The 26,364-nt window shown below is 38.9% G+C and overlaps 1 protein-coding gene across 1 annotated transcript in view; it reads left to right on the plus strand.

Annotated features, from left to right (window-relative positions):
- CDC123 (cell division cycle 123) overlaps positions 1–25,688 on the plus strand; it is a 30,832-nt gene extending 5,144 nt beyond the window's left edge. The window contains exons 5-13 of the mRNA XM_069034843.1: positions 2,058–2,153; positions 2,875–2,981; positions 9,177–9,225; positions 10,841–10,916; positions 13,902–14,024; positions 17,312–17,340; positions 22,677–22,805; positions 24,615–24,752; positions 25,574–25,688. Coding sequence (XP_068890944.1) covers positions 2,058–2,153; positions 2,875–2,981; positions 9,177–9,225; positions 10,841–10,916; positions 13,902–14,024; positions 17,312–17,340; positions 22,677–22,805; positions 24,615–24,752; positions 25,574–25,600 — 774 coding nt within the window. The 3' untranslated portion in view covers positions 25,601–25,688. The remainder of the gene's footprint in view (positions 1–2,057; positions 2,154–2,874; positions 2,982–9,176; positions 9,226–10,840; positions 10,917–13,901; positions 14,025–17,311; positions 17,341–22,676; positions 22,806–24,614; positions 24,753–25,573) is intronic.
- The last annotated feature ends 676 nt before the right edge of the window (positions 25,689–26,364 follow it).

Below are 26,364 nucleotides of genomic sequence, written 5' to 3' on the forward strand. Positions count from 1 at the left end.
GCTCTTCTCTTAATATGCCATTATTTCTTCCTAAGTACATCTCTTTCTATAATTTTTTTTTTCTTTTCCTGTGTTTATGGTCTCCTTGCACTGTGCCTGGCATGGAATGAGGGTCATAATGGATGCAAACCAGGCTTTTTTGATCTTTCTTGCATCTTTTTTTGAAATTTGCTGTTGCCGTGTTACTGTCAGAGTTAAAATACTCGTGGTACTTGTCTGCCATTGATAGTGTGAGTTCAGTCCTTTAGCTCCCTAATGTTCATCATGGTGTGGAATTGCTCATGTTGGATTAGGTGCCATATAATCACAACCCTGCTTTGAGTGCACTTCTGCTAGCACAGAATTTATAGCCCAGAGTTTAAAACTGATACATTTCAAATTTGTGCACACTGATTAATCTTCAGTTCAAAAACTTAACCTTTGATAGACTATATTCCTGAAATTGTAAATTATTTAAAACAAGGATTTTAGGATCCGTCTTATAGTTTGCAAAGCTCATGGTAATCATCCTAAAAAAATAATACCAGAGTTTTGAATCAGGTTCTGTTATAGTATGGAACACAATAAGGAATTACATAATTAAGAGGTATTTAACCTGTCAGAAGAGCACAGGTTAAATGACTCTAATGTATCTAGGTAAGTCTACAGCTTCCTCATGAGGGAAGTAGAGGGGCAGAAAATTCTGTTTTTAAAATAACTTGCATTAATATTGATGGTTACAAAGTCAAGCATTCAAAACTCAGGAAGTGATGGAGTCTAGCTTGTTTATGCAGTTTTAGAACTTTCCTCTTGTGTGTATATTTATCCCTTGTGTTAATCAAGTGACATGTTGGTAACATTTTCCCAAGGAGGCTTAGTATGTGCTGGTATTACATATATAGTAGGACTCCCAATTCCTGTCAAAACAAGAGGAGCTTGGATCAGAATGCAGTGGATGAAGAGTTTTACTTCTTGCAGGAACAGTTTCTAGAATCGACTGAATGTCTAAAAATAAAATAAGAGAAGTGTTTTTTTCAGTTTTCCAAGTGTAGTTTCCCATGGAGACTAGGTAATGTACGAAGGGAAGGTTCAGAATGTTTGAGGTTCAGTCTAGGTCATTGCACTAAAATGTGAGAAGGTTTTTTTAAGTGTTTGCATCTGGGGAAGCTGTGGTGAGGAGATGCCAGAATGTATGAGGTTTTTTTATTCACTTGTTTGGCTGTGAGGGCTTTGTTGTTTAAGAAGCATCAATTAGCTTTAGCCTAGAAGTTACCTTTGAATTGAATTTATAAATAGGCAGAAATAGTGTTCTTATATACTTCTTGCTATAAGTCCTGTTACATGAAAGATCTTTGACATATGCTTGAAATCCTTTTGTATTTATTTTAAAGGTCAGCAACCTGTTTTTTATCTATAGTACCACATTCAGGGCAGAGTTTGGAGCTGGGGTTTTTTTTACCTCAATCTTACATTTTCAATGTTCTTTACAAGGCAAGGTTTTCTAGTCCAACCTTTGCAGTGTGTCCTCTATTTTGAATTAATATATCGTTAAGCAGCTACTTTTAACACCTAATTTAAGAGCTGATGGGTTAAAGTATTACTAACATTTTATAAAACTAGAGTTTAAAGGAAGAGCTGTTATTCAAATTGCCTACGAGATGCTTAATTCTAAAATTTCTCTTTAAAACTTTCAATATTACTGGATTTTATTTGTATACAATAATCTACCACAGGGTATAAACCCGTAGGTGTGGGCTTAAGGTTTGGTTATTTGACTTGTATTTTTGCCAGCTGTTGCAGATTTCATTATGAATGTTATGAAGTTTTGGCTTTTCTCCTGAAGTTCATGGTACTTGCTAGTAGTGAGAGTGAGAACTGGCAGCAATTTCAGTTTTCTCTGATTGAAAGAATGACAGATTTGATTAAGTGATTTTTATTATACATTATGTTTCTGGGGTTCATACTGATTTTGGACATATTTCTTCTGGAGTATGGATCTCTAGTAATCTTTAGAAGATGGCTACACTTCACTATTAAATATATTGAAACTGATATTTTTGCTGTTGTTCTTTGTTCAGGCACCAGAATTTCCCGAGTTCACAGCTAAAGTTCAGGAAGCAATAAGTTCCTTGGGTGGCAGTGTTTTTCCTAAACTCAACTGGAGTGCTCCAAGGGTAAGAATGCTGACTCCCAAAACTTGTAAGAGATGTTGTCATACAGAGTGGTTTATGTTTGTTTTCTCTCAATGTATTGGAAGGAGGAAGAGACTAGTGCTTCTGATGAAGGAAGAAGTGATAGACAAGATATCAGTGAAGTGGTGGATTCTTTAATCAGTCATTTCACTGATACCTTGTCTATCACTAGATGGTCATGGTGCATGTTTGGGGAGGCTGATGCAAGGGAGCACTGGCTTTCTTATCTCAAACCCTCTATCCTGGTCACAGATGGTTGTGCGATGGTCAGGCTCTTTGTTTAGGATACTAGTTGAAAACTTTGCCTGGGATAAAGATGAAAAGCCCCACAATTTTTAAAAAAGCAATAAACTTGCCTCTAGTTATTTTTAGGTACTCTTAACTATACCATAAGGATGGGTGCACCCAAATATTGTTTTGTGTTCTCAAGAGACACTGTGTTCAATCAGGCATTCCAAGAAAGTTCCTGGAAGCAGTAACGCAAAAACTTAGTTTTGCAAATGGATTTGCACTGCTTTCATCAGAGTATTCATAAGAAAAACAGTAACTATTGTGTCTCTTTTAACCATTAATGAAGTTTTCCTCGAAATAAAAAAAATAATTCTGTGTGTATTTCAAATGTTGCATAATATTTAGATAGACCTGCAGCCTCCATTCCTTCCTGCTAGTAAAGGTACATTTGTGGATAATCTTGTTTCTTTAGGATGCCTACTGGATAGCAATGAACAGCTCTCTGAAATGTAAAGCTCTCAGTGACATCTTCCTCCTCTTCAAGAGTTCAGACTTCATAACTCGTGACCTCACTCAGCCGTAAGTAGATTTCCAGCAGACGATCTTAGTTATACACAGCCAGAAAAAGCCAGAAGCAAACCAGAAAGGTATTAAGGTAGCACATGCAACCAATGTGCTATGGCACTATGGACAAAGACCTTTTTTTTTTTTAGTAGTTTTCCAGAGCAAGTTGTGTTGTATTCTTGGGATTTTTTGCCTTCCCACCCCTCTTGGTGTTTACTTGTTGCTACTGTCCTTATTGGTGCCACTTCTTATGGTAATACAGTGTGACTTTACCATGTCCTTTCCGTATTTTAAAGTTGTTGAGGTTTGTGTGGCTGCCTGGAACATGCCTGAGATTTCTGGTAACATATTTCTAGGGCTCGTTCTGAACCTAAGTTCTTGTAGCTCTTGGAACAAATACATTCCAAGTGACTAAGGATAGCAATTACAGATAAAATGAAAAATATTATGTGCTTGGGGTTTATTTTTATCTGCTCACATGAAGGGAGTACTTAATTGTATAGGAGCAGTTTCCTCCTGTAGTACCTGCATCTCATTGATTTATGTCACTCATTTCTAAAATACAGCATTTTTCTGAAAGAAAATGAAATTATTGGAGTTGATACTTCTGTTACTATGGTTACTTTTTTTTTGTTCCCCAGACAAGCAGAATATCAAAGAAAAGGGGCAATCCATGGCTTGGTATCTGAGAGATTGTTTTCCAGTAATTATTCCATGCTTATTTACATTACTGAATTATTTAGGAGACTCAGTCAAATGCAGAGCTGTTGTTCTAGGTGCCTTATAGTGGATTAACAGGTATAAGTTTCATGTCAAGTGGCTTATGTCTTGATAAAAATTTTCTTTTTAAAGTGTGAAACCAGTTGCATTAGTGCTGTGCAACTGCTTCTTTTTTATTCCTGCAACTCTAATGAGACTCTCTTCCCCCAGTTTTTTGGAACATGGAAAAATAAAAGGGGCTGTTGACAGCAAGGATGTCAGTCCAGTTCTGATGTTGGGTTTTCCATCATGCCTAACCTGCAATGTCATGAGGTGCTGGGGAAGAGACTGAGGAGGAGGGGAGAAGATACTGGAGTGATAAAACAGTTTGAAAAATATGTTGGGCTTGGGAAGCAAGTGAGCATTGATAATTCGTGATTCTAGTATAGAGAATGAAAGGGATGGGGGAGATGAGAAATCTGTAGTTTACATTTCAGAGGTGAGTGAATTCTCAGAAGTCTTTGGTGCCTTAGCAAGGAGCTGCTTCTCATGGTTTCCCCTAAAGTGAGGTGGGGTGTCTGGAGGATGGCTTGCTTGGAGGGTCGAGCAGTAAAATTTAATGTCTCCTTCGTTGCAATGACTTTGAGGACTGATTCTTGTAGGTCTGAAAAGAACTGCACACTTTTCATCATCCCTTTGTGAATGTTAAATAATACGGGGTTTGTATTTACTGTCCTCATGTATAAAGAGGTCCAGCAAAAAGTACCCAAAGCTCCTTGCAGAATTCCTGTTTGGTTAACTGTTTTCTAGTGAGTCTGGGAGACAAGCAAGTGTTCAGCAAGCGCCACTTGATGTGGCAGCTCTTTGTATGGTAGAATGAATTGGTTCAACCACCTTCAGTGATACTGAAATCAGTGCGTTTTCTGTCAGGTTTAATCTTGGATCAGTTACAGTCAGTGCCTCAGCTCTTCACTTCGCCCCCTGCAGTCAGCACTGGCTTGGTGGGAGGGGCAGCGAAGGCATTCTAGTTGCTGTGGTTTGAGGTTTCCCAGCATGGCCGTTGCCTTGAACCATCAGTGATTTCACCTTAAGTTCACACAAGAACAGTAGTGGCTGAGCAGGCACACTCCCTTCTCTTGATCCTGATGTGGGAGAATAACGTCTTGCAAAAGGTAAAACCTCCAACTCCACTGCTTCAGTCCATTTAGGTTCCTTTCCCAATGTGATAAAACCACCAGATAGCACAGCTCAGCTAAGGTGGTAAATAAGTAAAGCTTATGACATGACTGTGTGACATCACCTTGGTCTCTCTGTATCTTGTAATTTATGAATATGTCATACTTGATTTAAGCACATACAATTGTCCAGTCTCTGCTTGGTATTCCTGAATTAAAAAGTTATTTGTACAAAATGTCTCCAAGCAGGGCAATGATTATTGCTAAATCGGAACAGTGGTCGTCATTAATTATACTATTGATTAGCTGCCAGTTCACTAGTCCTTAGCAAGCAGAGATTAAAAATGTAGCTGGCATAAGAACCTGAAGTGCTGAACAAATGAAAATTACATACATAATGCATCCAAATCCCTTGGAAGGACTACTTGGATGGAGGATAAATGCACTATATTTCTATTTCATCAATAATACTCAGTATGGTCTAAAAGTTTCTTGCCCTGCATAAGTAACAGCTCAAATGCTGAATATCCTTTTTTTGTTGTTGTTGGCTTGTTTCCTGTTCAATTTTATGAACTTAAATATCCACTTAATGGGTCATAATATGGTGAACATGCTGCAATGGCAATTTGTAGGTCTGTGTTTTAATCTAGAAATTGAAGCCAGTGATGCAGGACTTAAGGCAAACAACTTTCTTTGCCTTTTTCTTCCTCTCCCATTTCCTATCTGCCTCTAAACATTGTTCAGGTCAGGGAATGCCCTTGTAATTCTCAACTGTCTCAAGTTCCAAGAAAACTTCAACCATCTAATGCTTCAATACAAACTATTAAAAAATAGGGACTCAGTGCAGATTTACTGAGCATGATTAAATTGCTTTGACTGTTTTAAAAGTTTGGATTCTGTCATGATGTTGGCACCTTGGTTGAAAAGTTCAGACAAATGGATTAACTTCCCTGCTTGTTAATTTTATATAAATTAACAAAGACTTCAGAGTGATGTACTCATTAATGCAGTTGATGTTGTTTCTGCTTCAAAGTCAGCATTGTATTTTTACTTAGCTGAGTTCACAAAAAATCTTGTGGGTGGTGTGATCTTAACTTTTCAGGCATTAATGTAGGCTTTCAGAAACTTATTGTTGTGTATATGTGATAAAAAAATCCCTTTCTGACTGCGATTTCTGTTAAGTGATTACAACTCCTCTTTTGAACAAAAAGCTCTGTATAACCCTGGTGGATATATTGGTATAGAACACAGTTTTCTGCTTTATTGTTAGAATGGGTGGACTATATTTTGTTAAAACATGATTGACTGCCCACCTTGAGACTGGTAGAAATATTAGCAGTACTTCTAATGATGTGATAATGCCCCTGCATTCTGACAACATTTCTGATGCCAGACTTAATGCTTTTAATATTGAATTCCAAATTGTAGGGAAATTTCAAAGTTTTTCTGCGATGTGGAGGAATAACAGCCTGTGTTCTCCTAACAGAACATAGGAGGCAGTGTTGGATCATGAAGAACGTGCCTTGGCACTCCAGTATCTTTTTGCAGGAACGGGAGCTGTTAGTTTAGGCTTTAATATAAGCTGTTTCAAGGTAGGCAGTTCCACATGAGAGGATGTGGAAAATGAGGCCTTTGATGATGATTTTTTTCCCTCTGGGTTTTACTCCCGCCCCATCTTTCCTAGCAATTTACAGCGTAGTACAAGATTCTCTTTTGAGTGGTGCATGAATTTCCTATTTCTTTTAGTCCTCAAAGTTCCAGCAAGGTTCAATATTCAAGGAATAAAGATACAGTTCAAAGGCTGTTAAAAGCTTCTCCTTATATTTTTTTAAATAACGGTTTTAAAATAAACTGAGATAATAGCAGGGAAGTATCAGGTACAGAATAAATCTTATCATTCTCATCATATTCATAATAGTTCCTAATTATCTCAGTGATTTGCAGATGAGTTCATGGCTTTCTTAGCAGGGTAGGTACTGGAGAAAATTGCAAACCTTCTTAAATTGCTTTTTTCAGTGTTGAAAACTGACCTGCATAATGGCTTTGTGTAGCATGTCAAGTGGTCAAGTATTTGCATTTGGAGTTTGACACAGAGCTGCCACATATAAAGAGATCTTGATCCTTCTGGTCTTGATGTCTGTGTATAACTCTGTAAAAAAGCTGTTGACCACAACACAGCAAAACAGTTTCCCTTCACCTGTAGCATTCAAAATTACAGTTTTCAGAGGCTTCAGAAAATACAGCCCAGGCATGTCTCAATTTGGGCTTCCTGAAATCTGTCTGATTGTTCTTTCAAGTATGTCCAAACCTGAATAGGATGTGGGTTGAAGACACCCCACTTAGGGTTGTGCTTCTGGTGATCAAAAGGCCATCTGTAATACATGAGTTCACATGGGCCTGAACAGTAAATGCTACAATAAGCTGGTAAAAAGTATAAAATTGCTGCATCAACTTGCCCCAAATTTACCCCTAAATAGAGGTGATCTTTTGTCGATGAAAACTCATATTTAGAAGGAAAATTACATTATAGACACATGAGTTTGTTTTGTCTTCCATTGTGTTCTCCCACTTTGTCCTCATTTGTACTCAGTCCTCTGGCATTAAGGCTCAAGAAAAATACCCTTACTGTGACTTGCAGTATTTTTGCCTGTATTTGTCATTTTGCCTGTTTGCTTGATTTTGCAGCAATACCTGCACAGTCTGTGGGGCTTGGGATGGCACCTGATTTCATTTTCTGACTTACAAGGGAAGTGGAACCATCCTTCCCCACGTAGCTCTTTCCCAAAATATTTGAGGGTCAAGTTAGGGAATAATTTTGATTATAAGGCTGGGGTTTTTTAACTGCTGGAAAAGACTGTGTATTATTGGAATGAAGCAGATTGCAGATACCTCCATCTCAGATATGGAATCTGTGAGGGGTAATACAGGTCCTCGTGTGCAGGGACTGTAAAGCCCCATGTGCTGGACTTCGGCTGCCTTTATAGATACAGTTTGTTATTGGCTTTATGTGTGTGGGGGATATTTTCTTCAGCATGATAGGCATATACTCTAGTAAGGGAGGAATTTTGAGTCTAGGAAAACTGTGAGCTCTTATGGGTTTGTTTCTGTTGCCTTGACAGATCTTAAATTGCGGGGAATCCAAACTGTAGTTGAAGGATGTTATCTGTTTACACAGGCTTACAGATATAAATATGATGTGTTTGATCACTGTGCTTTTGGAAAGCCTGCCTGTATTGCCCTACTTTTCTGTGTGTTGTGGATATTAAAGTCTAAACTAAAATGTGTGAAATTTATTTCTGCTGGCAGCATACAGAATGAACTCTTACGATAGCTCTTCACTTCAAACCAAAGGCTGGGCGGCCATGTCTTACAAATGCAATGTTTATGTGAGACTTTTGGGTTGCTGAATGAAGTTTACTGCCAGAAGGAGATCCTATAAATATTGCATTTAGGACTATTGCTCAGCAGTAACCCTTAACACAGTCCTGTGCTTCCGAGTAGTTTGTTTCCACTAAGGTCAGGGAGTAGAATTCAAAGGAAAACAAATGTTCTTTTGTGAATTCCTTCTGAAAGTTACAGAATCTATTGCGAGGTGTACTGTAAAATGACCAAAAGGTACGTGGAAGTTGACTTCACTTATAACTGCCTCCATTCTTGCTAGTTCCTGAAAGGAGACCCACAGTGTCAGCTACTCACAAGGGACAAAACCTTGACATCTGCTTGCAGTTATGGAAATAGTTTTGTTTATTCCCACTCTCAAGAGATTTGTAAGAGTATTTCTTAAGGCTCTTAATTTAGAAAGATACCGTGCTATGGAATCAGAAATGCTGAGCAGCACTGCTGTTTTGCATCCTTTATTAATAGAAATGAACTGCTGTAAGGCATGATAATGAGTCTCTGTTGTGTGGTTTGGGAAGTTAAACATTAAAAGTACTTGGGAAAAAAACATGCTGCAGTGAAACTGGATTAGATTGTTCATGTTTGTTGGGTTTTTTGAGAATTCAGTTAAGCCAACATAACAATACAAGGGGAAAGGAGCAGCACTGTTGATTCAAACAGAAATAAATCAACAGTGAGTAAATACTCACATTTTGGACACATCCCTGTCCAGATTTAAGTGCTTCCAAATTGCGCTAGAAGAAAACAGGTGATTTTTTTTCCCCCGATAATTGTTAAAAGGAGGGTTGTTGTTGATATATTGCCTTTACTTGTTTTGTACATACTGGAAATAATTTAACAGTAGTTTTTGTGTTTCACCATTTGGGGTTATTTTTCTCACTATAGCTAAAACCTTACATGTAGAGCAGATTTTGAAGCCTGTGCCTTACTTTTCTAGATTTATTCACTGTACTGATGATTCCCCTGATCCTTCCTTGAACTACGAGGTAGGACTTCTTTCATGATTTCTAAGTAATTTAAAACAACTGCTCACAGTCTGGGTAATATTTGTGCTTGGGTTTTGTCCATAAAATGTGTTATGTTTGTTTTATTCATGTTGCTTTGGATATGAAGGGAAGTCTGGTTCGGCACTGCAGGTCATAAGAAGTTCATGTAATTGCAGATCAGGTGAGCTAAAGTGCAGACTTGAGAAGCTTCCTTGCAATGTACTGTCATGTCTGTCAGGTTTTGACAGGAAGGACAAGTTCAGTAGCTCAAAGTCGTATATTCTTGATGGTGAGCTGCTTGTGAACATCACACTGAGGTTACCAAGGCTGAGGCTTGCTGCAGTGCCTGAGGCCATCCTGAACTGAAGTGGTCTGTCACACCTTATTTTTCCTGTGTTTGTTACCAGATCAAAATGTTCAGCTAGAGATGCTATAAACTGTTAATATGGAGCTGCTTTTCTTATGGTAACATCTAGTCATCTCTCTAATAATAGTTTTTATGTAAATATAACATTTGTCATCATGCTGTGGGCTTAAAGGGCTTTTCAAAAGTGAATGAACCTTGTTTTATTTTAAAGCACTATCGAGTGTGCTTTAAAGATACAGAACATCTAAAAGTTGGAACAAAGAGTTTCATGTTTACACTGTAGTTAGGAATGTCGTCTCTGGTTACTGAAGCTTTCTGCTGCAGTCTAAAGGTGTTGGGAGTTTCCAGCACCCAGTAGCAGTAACTGGGGCCTTCAAAACCATGGATCCTTCGAATATTTCAGCTTAGGAAATGCAGAAACTTGAGAAAGTGCCAGAGAGATGCTTTAATTCCCAGGCAGTCTGTCCTATTGACTATAATAGTTTGCTTTCTATTTCTATCCTGTGTCCTTATTTTAACTGGTTTGTGCCTTCAAAGGCGTCACAGGATTCTGCTTGGGTGTGTACCAGAATAGATGTTGATTTGGATAAATTTAATTCTGCTCATCAGCTCCTTTGACTAGGGAGCAACTTTCTGCCAATTCCATGACAGATTTGTTGTGTTGTACAGCAGAGTTTTTATTTTCCATGCTTTATCATTAATGTAACTTGGAAGTTGTTTCATAAATGATTTCACAGTTATAAATACTGTACAAAGTGGAAGAGCATAAGATAATTAAGGTGGGAAGAAGCCTTGGGAGGTGTCTACTCCATCTTCATGCTCAAAGCTGGGTAAGGAATGAGATCATACTGTCTTGCATCACATTTTATAAAATCTGGTGTGAAAACCTCAATGGGTGGAGGCTGCACAACCTCTGTAAGGGAGCTCTTCCAATGCTTGACCGTCCTCATGGTTTCTTATGTCCAATCTGAACCTTTCTGCTTTAGGCTAGTTTAGACTATATGTCTTTAGAGATGCCATCCAACTGAAAGCATCTTGTGATTCTCTGAAATTGATATTAAATCTAACTGCTTTGAAACATTTGCAAAGATGATTATGTGAACTGCAGTTTAAGATTGTTTTGTTATCTAGTATCAGTGGTCATTTTATCATTACAGCAAAACTGTAGCTCTAAAAGGCAGACCTGTTGACAAAAGGATGCTGTTACTTTTCTGAAACAATACTTTGTCATTTGTTTTTCCTCCACAGCTTGTTCTTCGTAAATGGTGTGAACTAATCCCTGGTGCAGAATTCAGATGCTTTGTTAAGGAAAACAAGCTTTTAGGTGAGGAATTTCTTAAAAACAAAATTATTGGATGAAGTTTTGAGGAGTTTCTCTGCTTTCTTGAGTGAGAGCTAAATCTGAAGAGAGTTTTTTCTTTTCACACCTCATTTCTGAAATTAATGGTTTATTCTTTCTGTAATTTAAAATGTGGTTTGCCACATCTCACTTTCCACTGTATTTGAAAGCCTGATAACACAGCATGCTCACCATTACAGTGGGAATATTCTTAATTTCATTGTTAATTCAGAAACTTCACCCAAAGGCAGTTTTGTGAGTGATTCAGGAGCAAATTACATCATCTCCAACTTGCAGAATGAATACAGAGGCAGTTGTGTGTTGTGCTGCAAATACATGACCCCACGTGGATATTATATGCAGAAAGCTGGGGAGGTCAGAACATCTCCACAGGTCTGGGAAGTGTCTTGAGTTTATATTAAATTCACTGTAGCTTAGTTAGAACCTGTTGTTCTGTTACTCAGGTGCAGAATCCTAAATGTAAAACATTTCAAGTGGCACTGAAGAGCCAGGGTATCCATCCACAGCATGCACAGAGCTGGTGGGTGCATTGGGAGACCTCTGGCAGCTGGAGAACAGGCAGATTGTGCTAGAGCATGTGTTGTAGGCAGCTGAGTAGGGTAAATTTAGGGTAATTTATGGTAAATTTAGCTCAGTTTTACTCCTCTGGTTGTGTTGACTATTCCCTGCTGACTATAGCAAGAAATGAGATACCTAGTGTACATAATGGTGCTTGAATTGAGGGGTTTAATTTCGGGCTAAGTACTACTCTGGAGTTTGGTTTTGGTGTGGTCTACCATGCAATCTTTAGAGATGAACAGAAACTCAAATAGCACACAGGATTAGTGCACATTTGTTCTTAACAAGGTTGAATCATTCTGCCTGAACTCTTCTAACAAGGAAATGTTTTAGCAGTGATGGAGCAAATCCAGACTTTACAGGAAGGAAGGTGGTTTTTTTTTGCTTTAGGATAAAACCAGGTTTGCTCACTTTGCCTCTCTCATGCCTACAAATTCACAAGCACCAAGCTCCATATCTACAAGTGGTCTCTTCAGGGTTCCTTGTGATGATATGGAAGGCCAGGGATATTGGCTTTGTAGTTCTCATTGTTTCTCCTGTCTTCTCGGCATGGTGACTGTGGGCTTGTTTTGGCTGTGCCTTTTTGTACCTGTTGGGATCTGTCAGCAATTTGTTGCTGCATCCAGGCTGTGAACCTTTAGGAACACACTCCCTGTTCCTTGTTTCCTGATCTGGGTTTCCCATGGAGCTGCACATAGATGTTTTGAGCTGTGCTAATCCAGGTGCTGTCAACACACACCATTCTCCTAAGCCCTTTTATTTGTCTGTTCCTCCTGGTGCTCCTATGCTCATCTTCCTATTTTCTTTCCATTTATGCCAGTTGCAAGTGTATTACAGCTCTCTGTAACAGGGTTTAATCTTCCTAACAGCAGAGGTCTCCCATTAAGTCAGTATTGCTTAATGGCTCCTGACAGAGCTTTTTGAGGGGAAAAGACCTAAATCCTATCCTGTTCTGTGATGGAACACCACACCTGCCAGGGATACACATTGCTGTAATAACCTCTAAAACATTTGAATGTAGATTTATCATAGAACATATTTATATATATATATATAGTAATATTTACTTTCAAATACCTCAAAGCATTTGTACACTGGATAATTAAGCACACTGTGCATTTCATGACTAAGTTTTGAAACCTAGTAGATCTGCCAATAGCTTTTTTTCAGCTAGCACTCCAGCTGCATTTCTGAAGGTAGTTCCAAGATTTTTCACAATGTGTTCCCAGTTCCCATGCTCTTAAAATTAATAAGCCTGTCAGTTAAACTAAAGAGTGATACTTGCAGTATAGTGAATGATTTTCCAGTTACACATCTGCATCCCCTGAGATGCCATCATCTCTTGGGTTGTTTTTTAGGCTCAAGTTAAGCTTTGCAGTTGTATTAAAAATTCAAAGTTCCACTGACATAATAAAGTTTTTATATGAACTTTTTAAAAAAGAACACATCTTTGGAGGTAGTCAGCATTGTCTTACAGTAAAACTCTGTGTTTTGTATATGGTTAAAACAGCAAACTAGCATCACTGATACATCTTCCTTGGGGAATTCTGTCTCTTTTTGTATGTAAATTGCCTGAATTACTCATTCTGCAGTAATGGGGCAGGTCTTGGATTTGACATTTGTCAAGTGGGGTATTGCAATGTTTTATGTTGACACATCCTGTGTGAGAACTCTTGTCACTCAAGATGCATACAAGTGTATAATCCTGTTGATGTCATTTTAAACCATTGTCTTGTAGACAAATGTGTGAAATTAAGAACTTGTAGGAGGGATGGTTTGTCTAGTGTCACACAGGCAAGAAAGCCCTTGAGGGAGCAAATGGGAGCACTAAGGTACTGGCCTGCATGCCATCTCACTGATTTTGGGGTTTAAGGTTTCACCTGTAGTGCCTTATCAACCAGGCACGTGTTATTCCACGCTTAAAAAATAAGTTAAATGAGCATCTGTGGTATCCAAGGATCTATCATCTTTGCTAATGTGCAAGCTTAGCTTCCACCCCTGGCATTTCATGGTTCCAAATTGTGGTCCCTACATGTGATGTGCAGAACAAGGTTTTTGACCACAGTAACCAAAGGGAATAAAACTGAAAGGAAAAGACAGGAGCTGGAAACTTAAACACCGACTAAGGTTCCTCCTGAAATTCACTTTAAAATAGTGAAAGCATGTACATAGAAAGTGATCTTTGCAAACTGAAGAACAGAGCTGTTCAAGGAAGAGATTCCTAATGGAAGTACTTCAGGCATAGCAGAATAAAGCCAAACAGTAAGTCACTGATAATGATAAAAACTTGGGAATACCCTATCTTCTGTGTCTGATAAATGTATTTTTCTGGTTGGGTTTTTTGCATGCCTAGAGCTCTTCATAATTACAATTACCTGAAATTATTAACAGGTATATCCCAGAGGGACTACACCCAGTACTACGATCATATCTCTAAGCAACACGAGGAGATCTGTAGATCCATACAGGAGTTTTTCAAGAAACACATACAGTATAAATTCTTGGATGAAGACTGTAAGTATCTTGATGGTATCTGTGGGCATGCATCTCTTCATAACTGTTGCTTTCACAGGGCTTGGTTCTCTTTAACTTGGGGAGAGTCTGAAAGCTCTCATGGCTACAGCACATGGAGCAGCAAAGGTTTGGAATTACATTGGCAACAAAAAAACGCTGAATGAATAGGCTGGAGCTCTTCAAGAAAACACAAATGAGTGAAAGATCCCTTCAGAATGCATAATGACTTTTTTTTTTTTAAGGCTTTTTCCCCTTATACTTGAAAATATTTTTTATACCAGAAAAGTGAGGTAGGAGATCCTTGACAAAAGGCATTTAGTAAGAAGAATACTTGTTTATAAAGATGTTGTCAGATGTTTGCTGCTGAATTATTGATGTATTCCTTGAATATAGGATTTTTAAATTTCTTTTCAAGAAGTTTTAATTATTTCTCCTAGAATATCAATGCACACCAGGTTTGGTGCTGAAACCTTTGAATAAAGGCCACAGTATTCGATACATCTAATCAGCCCAAGTAAATTGTCTTGTTCTTTAAATGTGAAGTCCTTTGCAAATTTGATTTGAAATAGTTTTCTAACATGGTTTAGTGAGAATTGAATGGTGTTGCATTGTGATGGGTGATCAATAGTGGTGAAAAACATGATGAAGAAATTTAAATCAGGTCTGGTGTGGACCAAACCTCAGCTTAGTAAATCCATAAGCATAAGAATTTTCTGGCAGTTTATTGTCATCTCTAAAGCTCTGAAAAATCATCCTGTAGGTGGTTTTTTAACATTATTAATTGTTTTACTGAGCCACCAGAGCAGTCAAGTAGATCTGTCCTCTCTGTCTGAAAAAGGTACCTTCAAGGGCCAGTCTGTTATATTAAAATTCTTAACAATTTGATTCTGCAGAGCTTCTTTATTTCAGTCCAGAAGAGTTGTCATGGACTGCTGCTTGGAGAAGACCAGTGGAATCAGTACACTAATTTAATAAGTCCATAGCCTTACATTTTGAAGTAAGATCAGTCATATAGATCTGGCATTCTGATTACTGCCTTTTAATTTTCCTCTGTGTTCCAATGTAATTTTAGCTGGTATGTAATCAACTGATAGATAAGAATTCAGGGCACTATTTTTGGAAATTGATGCCTAGATTTAGGCTCTGAAATGGCTGTCAGGTGAACTGAAAGGTCTGAAATGTCATCTTATATAAAGGATGCCATCTGAGTTGCCTCGAGGAAAAAGGAGGTTTCAGGGCAACCTTCTGGGATGAAGGTTTGTTAACCTTTTATTTTTAGGCACTAAATGCTAGTCCATCTTCAGAGAAATGCCACGCAGAAAATGTTTTCTGGGTTTTTGTGGGTGTTTTTTTTTTACCACATTTCATTTATTCCCCCATCATCTCCCTTGATCCACTGCCTGGTAGCATATGTGTTGTTAACAATAAAAATCTGGGTTTGCTTGTTTGTTTGCTTTTAAAAGGAAAGGTATTACAGCTTTTTTCCTGACTTCTTGTTTCATTGGGGATTTTGATGCTGTTTGCTCTGCTTTTTCCAGTTGGTCTGGTAGCATCTCCAGATGGAAGAGTTGAGTCAGAGCAGCTGAAGCATTGCAGAGTCAGAGCAGTAGGATAACAGATGGGTGAATGCTTTATAAATGCTTCTAAATTATGTTAGAACCTTCTAAATACCTTTGATAAGAGCTCAGTAAGAGCAGGGCTCTGGAGGTGTTGATACTGCAGAGCTGGGCTTTGGCTTTCCCTCTGTTTTGAGCAGTTTCTGGTGAAGTTTCACTACAGTCTCACTGGCATAGGACACTCCTGCTCTGAGGTGATCCCTAAGGAGAGGGAACAGTTCAGGTTTTCTTCTTGTTCAGTGTTTGTGAGTGTCCTGAACCAGTCCTCAGTGTGCAATCGGTCTGAATCCCAAGCTGTGAATCCCAATAAATACCATTAGCCTCAGTGGTTGGCATGGGCTTGCTTTAAGCTCACTATAGAAACCATCAGATGCAAGGGATATCTTTGGGATATAACTAAGGAGAGGATGTGGTACAGGCACTAAGTTCAGTTGAACAGCTGGAGAAGAAATCCTGGGGTTCCTGTTCTCCCGGTTGCATTGATGACTGGCTTCGCCACTGAGGGCTTGTCTTCCTGGGAAAATGGAGCCCTTAATCCTGGAGTGACTTTTGCATTGATGCAACTGAGCTTGTGCAAAAGCTGTGTGGACTTTAAGGCTGCATGGTAAAAACCAGCTACGTGCCTGGCTTTGGCTTTTGGAGTTGTGGTTTGCCCTTAGCTCAGGCAGCTTCGCATGAAATGTCAGATTAAGCTTTACATACATGGATGTGGTCAGTCAACATCCCTGTTCCTGACAGGCAGCTTCCTGAAACTCAAGTGTTCTGCAGTCATATCCTGAGTTTAGTTTATCCACATGTATTGGGAAATCTCTTAGCTGAAACATTCCCTTATTAGTGAAGGAAGTAACAATACAGCATTTGTCTGAGGCTTTTCTAAATATTTTTTTTCTCCCTTTCTTCCTGCTAAGCTGGTACAGCTTTTGCATGTAGCCATGCCTGAATGCTTCCCTGTTGATTCCCTAGCTCAACAGAAAGACAACTCAAAGGTTTGTTTAACCATACAGAACAGAAGCTGATGGAAAGCTGCATATAGAGTCATGTTTAATTAAGCCAAGGGGAGGAACAACAGTGGAGCCAGGCAAGGCAGCTTTGAGTCAGTCACTGAGTGGTAACGGGGTTGTTTGGAGGAGTTGTTGATATTAATTAGGTGTGCTGTGTCTGCTCTGGGTGACATCAAACATGGCCATTTCACTGCACCAACCCCTTTGTTCCTACAACTTGTTTGTCTTGTTAGCTGCTGAAATCCTAATGTCTGTGGAGCAGGAATTTTCTCTTACTAAATGTCCAAATGTTGGACATTGTGCAATATCCAACACAATGGAGTCTTGATCCTTCCCTGAAGTGTCTCTGTTCTGCTGTAAACAAAACAGGGGTAATGTCAAAGATAAGCTCTCTGGGCTAAGAGTTTGTCAAATATTCTTCATTGGGGTAAAATCAACAGAAGAAACCAGCATTAAATGGAAAAACCCAGCAGCTGATTTCCCAGTGCATTAACAGTAGTTCTTGAAATGTTTCAGCTCCCTCTTAGAAATGTACCAAATTCTGGCTTGCAGTTCTTTAGACATACTGACTTTGCAGATTGTGCTGTGTACACAAGTATCTATTCAGATTTAGACATCTTCTGTGAAATTATATATCTTTTACAATTGACTTTTTTTCTCTCCTTTTCAGTTGTTTTTGATGTGTACAGAGACAGCAGGGTAAGTGAACAATATGTAGTATATAGTTGTTTCTTCTGTGAAAACATGAAATGCCACAAAGATCAAGCAAGTAATAGCTTCCTCTTCCTAGAAGTGGTCCTGGAAAAAAAAAAGCAACCAACCAAATAAAAAAATCCCGCCAAAGCAAAAACCCCAACCAAGCAAAAAAACACCAAGCAAAACCCTAAAACCAACTTGATGTTATTCTGTTCCACAGGCCTTTTTCTATGTTAAACACTGTTTACAGTAGGAGAATAATAGGATTAGGGTTGTAAATATATCTGTGCCAGTGACGTAATTATTTAGTTAATATCTTCCAGAGAAGTTGTCCGTCCTAAAGCACAGAACTTTGGCTTCAGCTGCAATTTTCTCAGTTCTGTGAATGTACAAAAGGCAACTTAGTTTTTGTTATGACAAAAAACTTTTGTTGTGGAGAGTCCTTGCTGCAGTAATTTAGAGTAGAATAGACTATTTCAGTTGGAAGGAACCTACAATGGTCTTCAAGTCCTACAGCTTGACCAATTCAAGGCTGACCGAAACTTAAAGCGTGTAGTTATGGGTGGTGTTCTCAGGCACATGGTGGGATTCTTGGGGCTGTCCTGTTCTGGGTCAGGAGTTGGACTCAGTGGCCTTGTGGGTCCCTTACAACTCAGGATATTTTATGACTCTTTGATTAAGGGCATTGTACAAATGTCTCTTAAACACAAACAGGTTTGGGACATTTTCTTTTAAGACAGATATTTCTTCAGGCTTTTTTTTTTCCACGTGTGTTTTTTCACTACGGCATTTGAACTCATCAAAACTTATCCTTAATATTTCTTCAGATTATCTTTGTGAGATGGGAAAATGGTTTGTTTATGGAAGTCTAAGGTAGGAAGGGATAATGGTCAAAAGAGGATATGAATGTGGTGTGCCTGGTTTGTGACAGATGGAAGCCAGTTTTTTCTTTTCAAGCTGCTCCAGCTGTGGTTCTGAGAATTGGACAGATCAGAACCCTCAACATCCAGATAGTGATGGAGTTGGGGAGAAACATCCCACCTCAACTATTTAAAAGACATGTAGATGTAGTGCTCAGGGGTGTGGTTTAGTGGTGAACATGGAAGTGCTGGTCTAAGATTTGGACTTGATGGTCTTAGAGAATTTTTCCAACCTAAACAATTCTATGAACTTCAGGTGCCAATATCAGAGTTAGTAACCTTGACTTCTAGTGTGAGCGGAGTATTTGGTCAGATGAATTGTGCTTGAAAGGCTCACATGTGTTGTTTTAAAAGCAACCACAACCAAAAATGCATTATCTATCCTTAAATCTCAAAACCTGATTTAGGGAATCATAACCTGATTTTGAGAATCACATTACTGCATGAAAAGTAAGCGTTTAGATTATGGGTTTTTCTCCAAATCCTAAACCAGAAATGCAAAACCAATGTCTACATACTTTTGTTGTATATGTTTGTCTCACTGCTTGACTTGTTTATAGTTATGGGATTGGAGAAAGTCTTTATTACAGTTGAGTTGGGTGTATTGGGAGTAAGTCCTGATTCTCATTTTCAGTGTTGCTGAACTATTTTATAATTGTGTAATAGTAAATCTTGCCATAGTTTACAAAACAGGAATGTGTCTTAGTGGAAAGCAACAACTGTACTGTTTCTCAGCCCAACTTTTAATGTAGGTACCTAAAATGAGGCTAGAGCAGCCATGCTGTAATGGAAATTACCTGCCCAGGCTCAGAACGGCAGACGTGAGGATGCTGTCAGGGGAAATGAGGAGCAGCACTTGAACACTGAACCAGATTCTGCCGTTGGGTGCTCTGCCTCATAGCTGAGGCATGAAGACAGATTATTTAAGTAAAAGGTTTCAGCCTGTGGGATCTCAAATGAGCAGTGTTTCTTCATCTGTCAAGATAAAATATATCTGTTTGTAGATTCCTCTCCGTGTCTTCTACCCTCAGGTCTTGTAAACTGCCAGATAGCCCTTTGTGTGTCAGATGCTCCTCCTTTCACACATACTATTGTGGTTTGCAACTGTGTTATTCATCGCTCCCCTGTCGTGTGAGTTACAGGCAGCAAAAGAATATTGTGAGCATGATTAATTTCCAGAGCCCGTGCTCCTCATCAGGCTGGTTGCACAGCAACCTCAGCTACAGAAAGAGAGAAGTGTTCACTCTCTGCTTGTTTTAAATCCTTTAAACTCCTAAATATTTAGCTTGGAGAAGCAGGTTGTTGTTTGATAAAGTTGTGAATGACAGCAGCCCCCTTCCCATCCTCACTTTAGTTGTTTTAGAGACTATTTAGAGTTGGCTGCTACAGGTCCTGCTCGCTGAGTTGGAAGTGGGAGTTCACAAAAGCTGTTGCTCTTTGTTGTCTCCCAGGTGTGAACAGCAAACCAAGTTCAGGACCAGTCAATGTGGTAAGAGAGCAATGCAGGGAGCGGCTCCAGACCGCGGCTGGCTCACAGCTCTTGTTATCGAGCAGACCAGTGCTTGTGTCTGTGCCTTGTGAGCATTGTCACTGTGCAAGAAGGTGCAGCTGGAGTTAGGGAGATGTAACAGTTCAGTTTGCATTTTATCTGTCTTTAACTTCCTTTAAACAACAGCCTTTGTCATGGGCACTTCCTTTCAGCGCAGTGCTGCTTAGTGCCTTAGTAAAACAAAGCTTGAAGCTGACAGGGTGTAGTGAATCTATTGATTCCTTCTTTTAGGATGAGAAAAAAATACCATATAGTACAAGTTGGGGGATTTTTTTCCCTTCCACTTAGGTGCAACTTTTTTTTCCTGGCTTGTGCATTTCTGTGCTCTCGTATGACAAAGATTACTAACAGCAGGCAGAAGATAGCAGATAAACAGCCTTACTACTGCTTTTTAGATACACAGTGCAAGTCCTCTGAAACTGTATTTAAATCATGACATTGCATCTAAGACTTGAGAGAGCATTTAATCTTAAGAAAAGGCACTTTGGTTACTGACCCAGGATTGCATACACTCCTTTTAATAAGCCCTGGAAAGAGATGCTTAGTTTATTTTGCCACTTCTCATCAATTTCAGCTACCAAAGCTCAGTGCAGATTTAAGACTATCTCAAGGAAACAGCTGTTGCTGTAGATGGTGCACTGCTGTCTGCAGGGGTGAAGAAACACTGCTGGGTGCTCACAAAAAATGTGTGGCTTTCAGTACTCTCAAAATCAATTTTCAGTTTTTTCCAGGGTACATTTATTCTCTAGAGAAATGATCTCAATGTTCCTGTGAAAAAGCTGAGCTGGATGTATTTGGGGTGAAGAGGAATTTCTGTGAAAACCTTTCATAGGGAAGTATTAGGTATAAATGTTTCTGATCCAAGGAAAGATTCTCTGAACTGCTGAATGAACTTCGCCAACCATTGCTGCTGTCTGTGATTAAATTGGTTCATTAGCTTGTTTTTTCTAGAGTGATAGAATGAATCTAAACCCACAGATTCCTCGTTGTGCTGCCTTGGAGCTAACAAGACACCCCCACTAGCAAAAGTAAAAGATTGCTTATAATGAGAACTTGTGACAGCTTTTTGAGGAGGACCAGTGATGAGAAATGACAGCGCAGCTTGCCCCAGTGGTGCTCTGCACTGATGGTGCCAATATTAGTGCAGAGGTGTTGCAACTCAACCATGCAGATCTGGGCTTGTTCACCCTTCCAAAACAAGTAAGAAACCACTCAGGTCTGTGTCCCCCAGTTTGCAGGTTTTTTTGTAGCTGTCTGGTTTCAGCACTGTTGTTTCTGTGCTTTGGCTTCTTAAAATGTGCTCTGTGAGAGCCGTACCCCGTGGACCTGCCCTGAGACAACACCTGTGAAAGCCTGTGTGCAACCACACACTCCCTGCTGGGCTGCTGGCCCAGCTCCAGATTGCAAATCATAACCACTGGTTTCATCTCTGCTGGGACTCCCCACACCTGCACAAGGAGCTCGCTGTGGATCGTAACAGAGCCACCAGAGCATTTGTGCAGTCTCACAGGTTTCCATCATTTCCAGTTCCACAGTGTGTTAATGCCTGTGGGGTAGCTCAGGTGGTGTGGGTGGGAGAGGCAGTCTCCATGTTTGTTACTCTCTGCCGACGCTTCAAAAGCATCTTTGTGAGTTAGAAACCAGATGGCTGCAGTGTAAATAACGGAATGTATTTGCTGTTTGTATCAAGATAGGCAAGATCTTTTAAAGCAAGAATATCCTTCAGAGATGAAGGAAAGGTGGAGAAAGCAAAACGAGTGTTTAGTAGCTACACAGTCTTCAGGTTTGTTTTCCAGTTCCAGTTGATCTTTATTATAAACACAAACTCTTCAGCCCTGCTTATGTTACTGCAGCCTTTTCCTTCCCTGTTTGATAGAACTGATTTCTTCCAAATTTAAAACTTATTTTGCAGATTTTTACTAGCAGCTGTAGTCATATTTCCTTATAATTTATTACAATGTTTTGTTTCATTAGAATAGTTGATACTTTGTTGGGCAAGAGAGGATAGCCCCGTGCTGGGGGTTGTATCTCAAGGTGACTCAACACAAGTTATTTCTTCCTCCCCCACACACCTCTGTTTCTTCTAGTATGTCTTGTTAGTCTCTGCTTTCATTTTTCAGTTGTAAAGCAGTTGTGCTGTTGTGCACACTACCACAACTGTTTGGAACACAGATGTGTTAAAGATTACTGGTAGTTAAAGATTACTACTAGTAATGGCTATATTAAAAGTGCCTTTAAGTTATTCTTCATTTATCTATATCTGTACATCATCTTAGAGCTTTCATGAGCTCCACTAACATTTTGCAGACCCTGCTGTCTGTTTTTAGGGTCCCTTCTAAGAACAAGAACAGCAGTATTTCTAGACTGCTGGATGGTACAGCATTGCTGAGGTTGTTTTTCATGGAAAGCAAAATCTCTTTTTGGGTGGTTAGGGTTTTTTTTTGCTCATTTGGTTGTGTTTTGGGTTTGGGGGTTTTATGGTGGTTTTTGGTTGGTGCTCTCCCCTATTCTTTGTTCATCATCTGGGGATCTTGGTGGATCATGGGGATTAGCCAGAACCTTCTGTGGGCTCATCTGAAAGCACCTCGCACAGAAATACAATGAGTTTATTTGAGCTCTGTCTGATTTTCTGTTTAAAAAAAAGTTAAAGTAAATTAGTACATCACAGCTTGCTGTGATATAAAACTGTATAAGGTAAAGGATGTTAGAATATTTTAAGTGCTTAAAACCAGGTAGTTTCAATTTTGACATCTTTTTATCTGAAGACCAAGCTTACTACAATAATTTAAGTATATATGTATTCTAATTGTTTTGTTTTGTTTTGTTTTAATTCTGTGGTTTGCTTTAATTCTTCTGTGGTTCCTTTGCAGGGTAAGATTTGGTTAATAGATTTTAACCCATTTGGTGAAGTAACAGATTCCCTGCTCTTTACATGGGAAGAACTCACCTCTGGGAAAAACTTGAAAGGAGACCAGAGTGAAGGGGAAGCAACAGAACAGGTGAGGGAGGCTGGATAACATCCAACAGGATTCATGGCCTTATTTTTTTCTTTCTTTTGCTGTTATAATCAAATTGTGATGCAAATCCCATTGAAGTAAATGGAGCTCCTTAACTTGTGAAATGTAGACTCTTTGTAAGTAGAATCTACTTTATTAGTTAATCTCAACAAGTATCACCTGCTAGTTTTAGGGGCCTGCAAGGGAATTTTTAGTTCAAAGAGTACAAGCCCATTTTGCAGCTTTGACCCCATTGCAAAGAAGAGGCCCTGAAACTTGCTTTTACACAGTTTTGATGCACTCCTTTCAGTTTTTCTTTAAATCTGTTGCTTTTCTGTATAATCACTTAAATTTCTGCTTGGTTCCTGATATCTGTCATGCAGTTTCCCACATCTCCAGTTTTATGGTTGGGGGGACACAAGCAGAAGCTTAACTTCTGTCTCTTCCTCATCTGGAATACCCTCAGGGAAGCCTTGTCCTCTGGTTGAACTCACTGGATTTGCAGAGCAGGGCTTTTCCATCCCTCTTCCAAGCAGCATTTCCTCTGTAAAAACAAGTAACTTCCTGTTAATACAGAGAGGGAGGGCTAGTCTTCATTTTTTGTATTCCAGCTTTTTTTTCTCACTGCATCTTGAGACAGAGTCCTCACATCTTAATGAGTCCTTGGACAGCTTGATAAGAGATAAAGTGATGTGGTAGTGGATCTTGGGAAACACTTGGTTGTTTTCTGAAGAGAGATGGCTGGTCAATGTGGGCTTTTCTTTATTTCCTAGCCATTGAGCTGCATTGGAGGTCACTGAAATGACAAGCTTCATTGAGCCAATTTTAACATCTGAGAGTTTCTTTAGTCCTGTGGCCCTTTCCATAACACACTGGCAGAGAAACACCAGTCCAGGCTGTCATTCAGGCCATTGTCTCTGTCTCACCGTGGGGCTGTTGTTATGAAAACCCACTCCATGAAACCTCCTCCTAAAAGCTGTGTCTCCTTTGTTAAAACACACTACCAATTCTTGAGCTGTCTGTGACACACGTGAATTTTTGTTTTGGGATTTCTTTTTCTCAATGCCAGATGCTTTACACAGTTTTCTGTAGTGCAAGCCTGGATGAAAAGTAGAGTAAGTTGTCTTCATGTTTCATCTTACATCCAGTCACAGAATCTGGTGTGAAGTTACTGATCTCTCTTTAAAATGAAGTTGTTTATTGCTGTACAGGTGGCAATTGCGTTGCATGTCAATGTATTGAACTGAAAATTATATTATTCCCCAACAACTGTTGCTACAGTTGAGCATTTAGAGATACTTTTGGCCCTTTATTTAATAGAGGTATTTTTTCCTTCAGTAAGTAAATTGGCTGGAAATCTTAAATTACAATTTCAGTAAGGTTATAGTTGCAAATGTGTTTAAACAGGGAAACTGTGAAGACACGTTTCAGATTCTATCAAAAATATTTTGTTCTATCTAGATACATAGATAGATACTATTGCCCAAAGTTCCTTATAGCTCCATTATTCCAGCACCATCATAAGCACGAGTTTATTAAATACATTAATAACTGATACATTGTCAAAACTTTAAAGTGAGCTAATGAAAGCCATTAGTTGACTGTTGAACATGTTTGACATTTTAAATTGCTCCTAAGTGGGCAGAGGTTTTATAAGAAAGCTACAATTTTTAGAAAGCGCAATTTTAGTTGAATGAGTGCCAAATAAAGTCATTGGCAACGTGACTCAGTCTCACGGAGGAGTTCCAGAAACATTTCTAGCTTCTTCCATGTCCACTGTTCCCTGTCTTATCTCTGGTGTCTTTCCCAAAGGATTATCCAGTGTTCCGTTGCACGAACAGCAAAGTCACAGTCCAGCCCAGTCCCTACCTGAGCTACCGACTGCCCAAGGACTTTGTGGACCTTTCCACAGGAGAGGATGTTCACAAATTGATTGACTTTCTTAAGCTGGTAAGAAGTAGCAGAAAAAATCTCTGACTTTCCACCTTTGTCAGATGGAAACACCAAAGTCCCTGGAACTGTGCTTTTGTAACTAACAAAGAGTACATAATTACAGAAAAAGCAATGTATAAAGCCATCACACAATGTATTGTTGGGTTAATTGTTTCTGAAGTGATGAAGAGCAAGCTTTCATACTGTTCTCACTTCGGTTAATTAATTTTATTTTTATGGGAAGCAATGAATGTAGTTTGACAAATCTTACTGAAGGACTGAGCTGTTTCCATTCTTATTGAAATGTAAATATGAATGTTGTATGAATGGAAATGTGCTTTTTGAACGTCTGGAGCGAATGCTTTTAACTTTCAATGTTTAACTTTTTTCTTTAAAAGTTAGAAGACAAATATATTAGAGAAAACCATGAAAGAGTTGTTCTTTTTTCAATCCACTTTCTTTGTTCTTTTGATGCACAGTGACAGGAAAACATGACATCTTTCTAAGGTAGGGAAGGGAGGGCAGGTTACCTGCATCTGGATCACTGACTCTTGCCACCACCATTATGTTTTCTGGTCCTTGTATATTCCATGATTTAATGGGCAAGGCAAATTTTATTCTTTACTGGAAATAAAATCCTATTGTTGGGGTAAGAGAGAGGGTTGATATTGCTCTCTTCCATTTGCTGGAAGCATTATCTCTTACTGTTCCAAAAAATGGCTTAGAAATGCAGTCACTGTCTAATCCATTGTATCTGGAAACGCTTGTCATGATTTATTAGTGCTCTTACTTCAGATAACTGTGTCCTAACATTATGAACTCTTCTGTTCTGTTGACAGAAAAGAAATCAGCAAGATGATGACTGAGGTACCCAGAAGCATTACATTGAATTACAAGCAAGAAATGTGGCAAAAGCTGTATTTAGCATAACTATTAAACTTGATTTAAAGAAAACCTGCTTTTTTATAGTCAGTGAAAGAACTGAAGAGCTGTTCATCCTCTGTGTCTGTTGGTTTATACGAAAGTGTAGAAAAGCTTTTTCAGGGAAACACAGAAGGTCAGGGTGAGTTCTCACTGGATTCCAGGTGCAAAGAAGCAACAACCTGAGTGCAGCTGAACGACTGCTTTCCCATCTCATAATGTGAACATTGATGCCACTGAGCTATGCCTTTGGACTCCCCAAAGTCCACAGTGTAAATACAGCAACATGTAATGCTTGTTCAGTAAAAACATGGTGTATTCTCTGAATTCAGGCACAGTCTTGCTTAAAATGTAGTCACAAAGAAGAAGGAATGTACATTTTTATCTGTAGTAACCTTTTAAAATTGTAAATTGGTTTTGTTTTGGGAGTACTTCTCATCCTTTATGTAAAAAAAAAAATTAAAAAATGGAGAAGGGATTTTTTATTTGTTACAAGGGCAAATATTTCATTTCAGATGACAGCTATAGCTAGAGTAGACTGCTTAAGGTTTGAAAATTTTACATATTGGGAATTTGAAATTCTGAATGCATTTCAAGTAAAGTAATATTTTCACAGTCGCTAAAGCAACAAAATTCTTTCACCTTCACCAAATTTCATTTCGTTTTCATAGTAAAGCTTTCTTGAAGCCTGATTTTTTTAACATGATTA

Source organism: Aphelocoma coerulescens, chromosome 1A, assembly GCF_041296385.1.
Source record: "Aphelocoma coerulescens isolate FSJ_1873_10779 chromosome 1A, UR_Acoe_1.0, whole genome shotgun sequence".
NCBI classification, from domain to species: domain Eukaryota; kingdom Metazoa; phylum Chordata; class Aves; order Passeriformes; family Corvidae; genus Aphelocoma; species Aphelocoma coerulescens.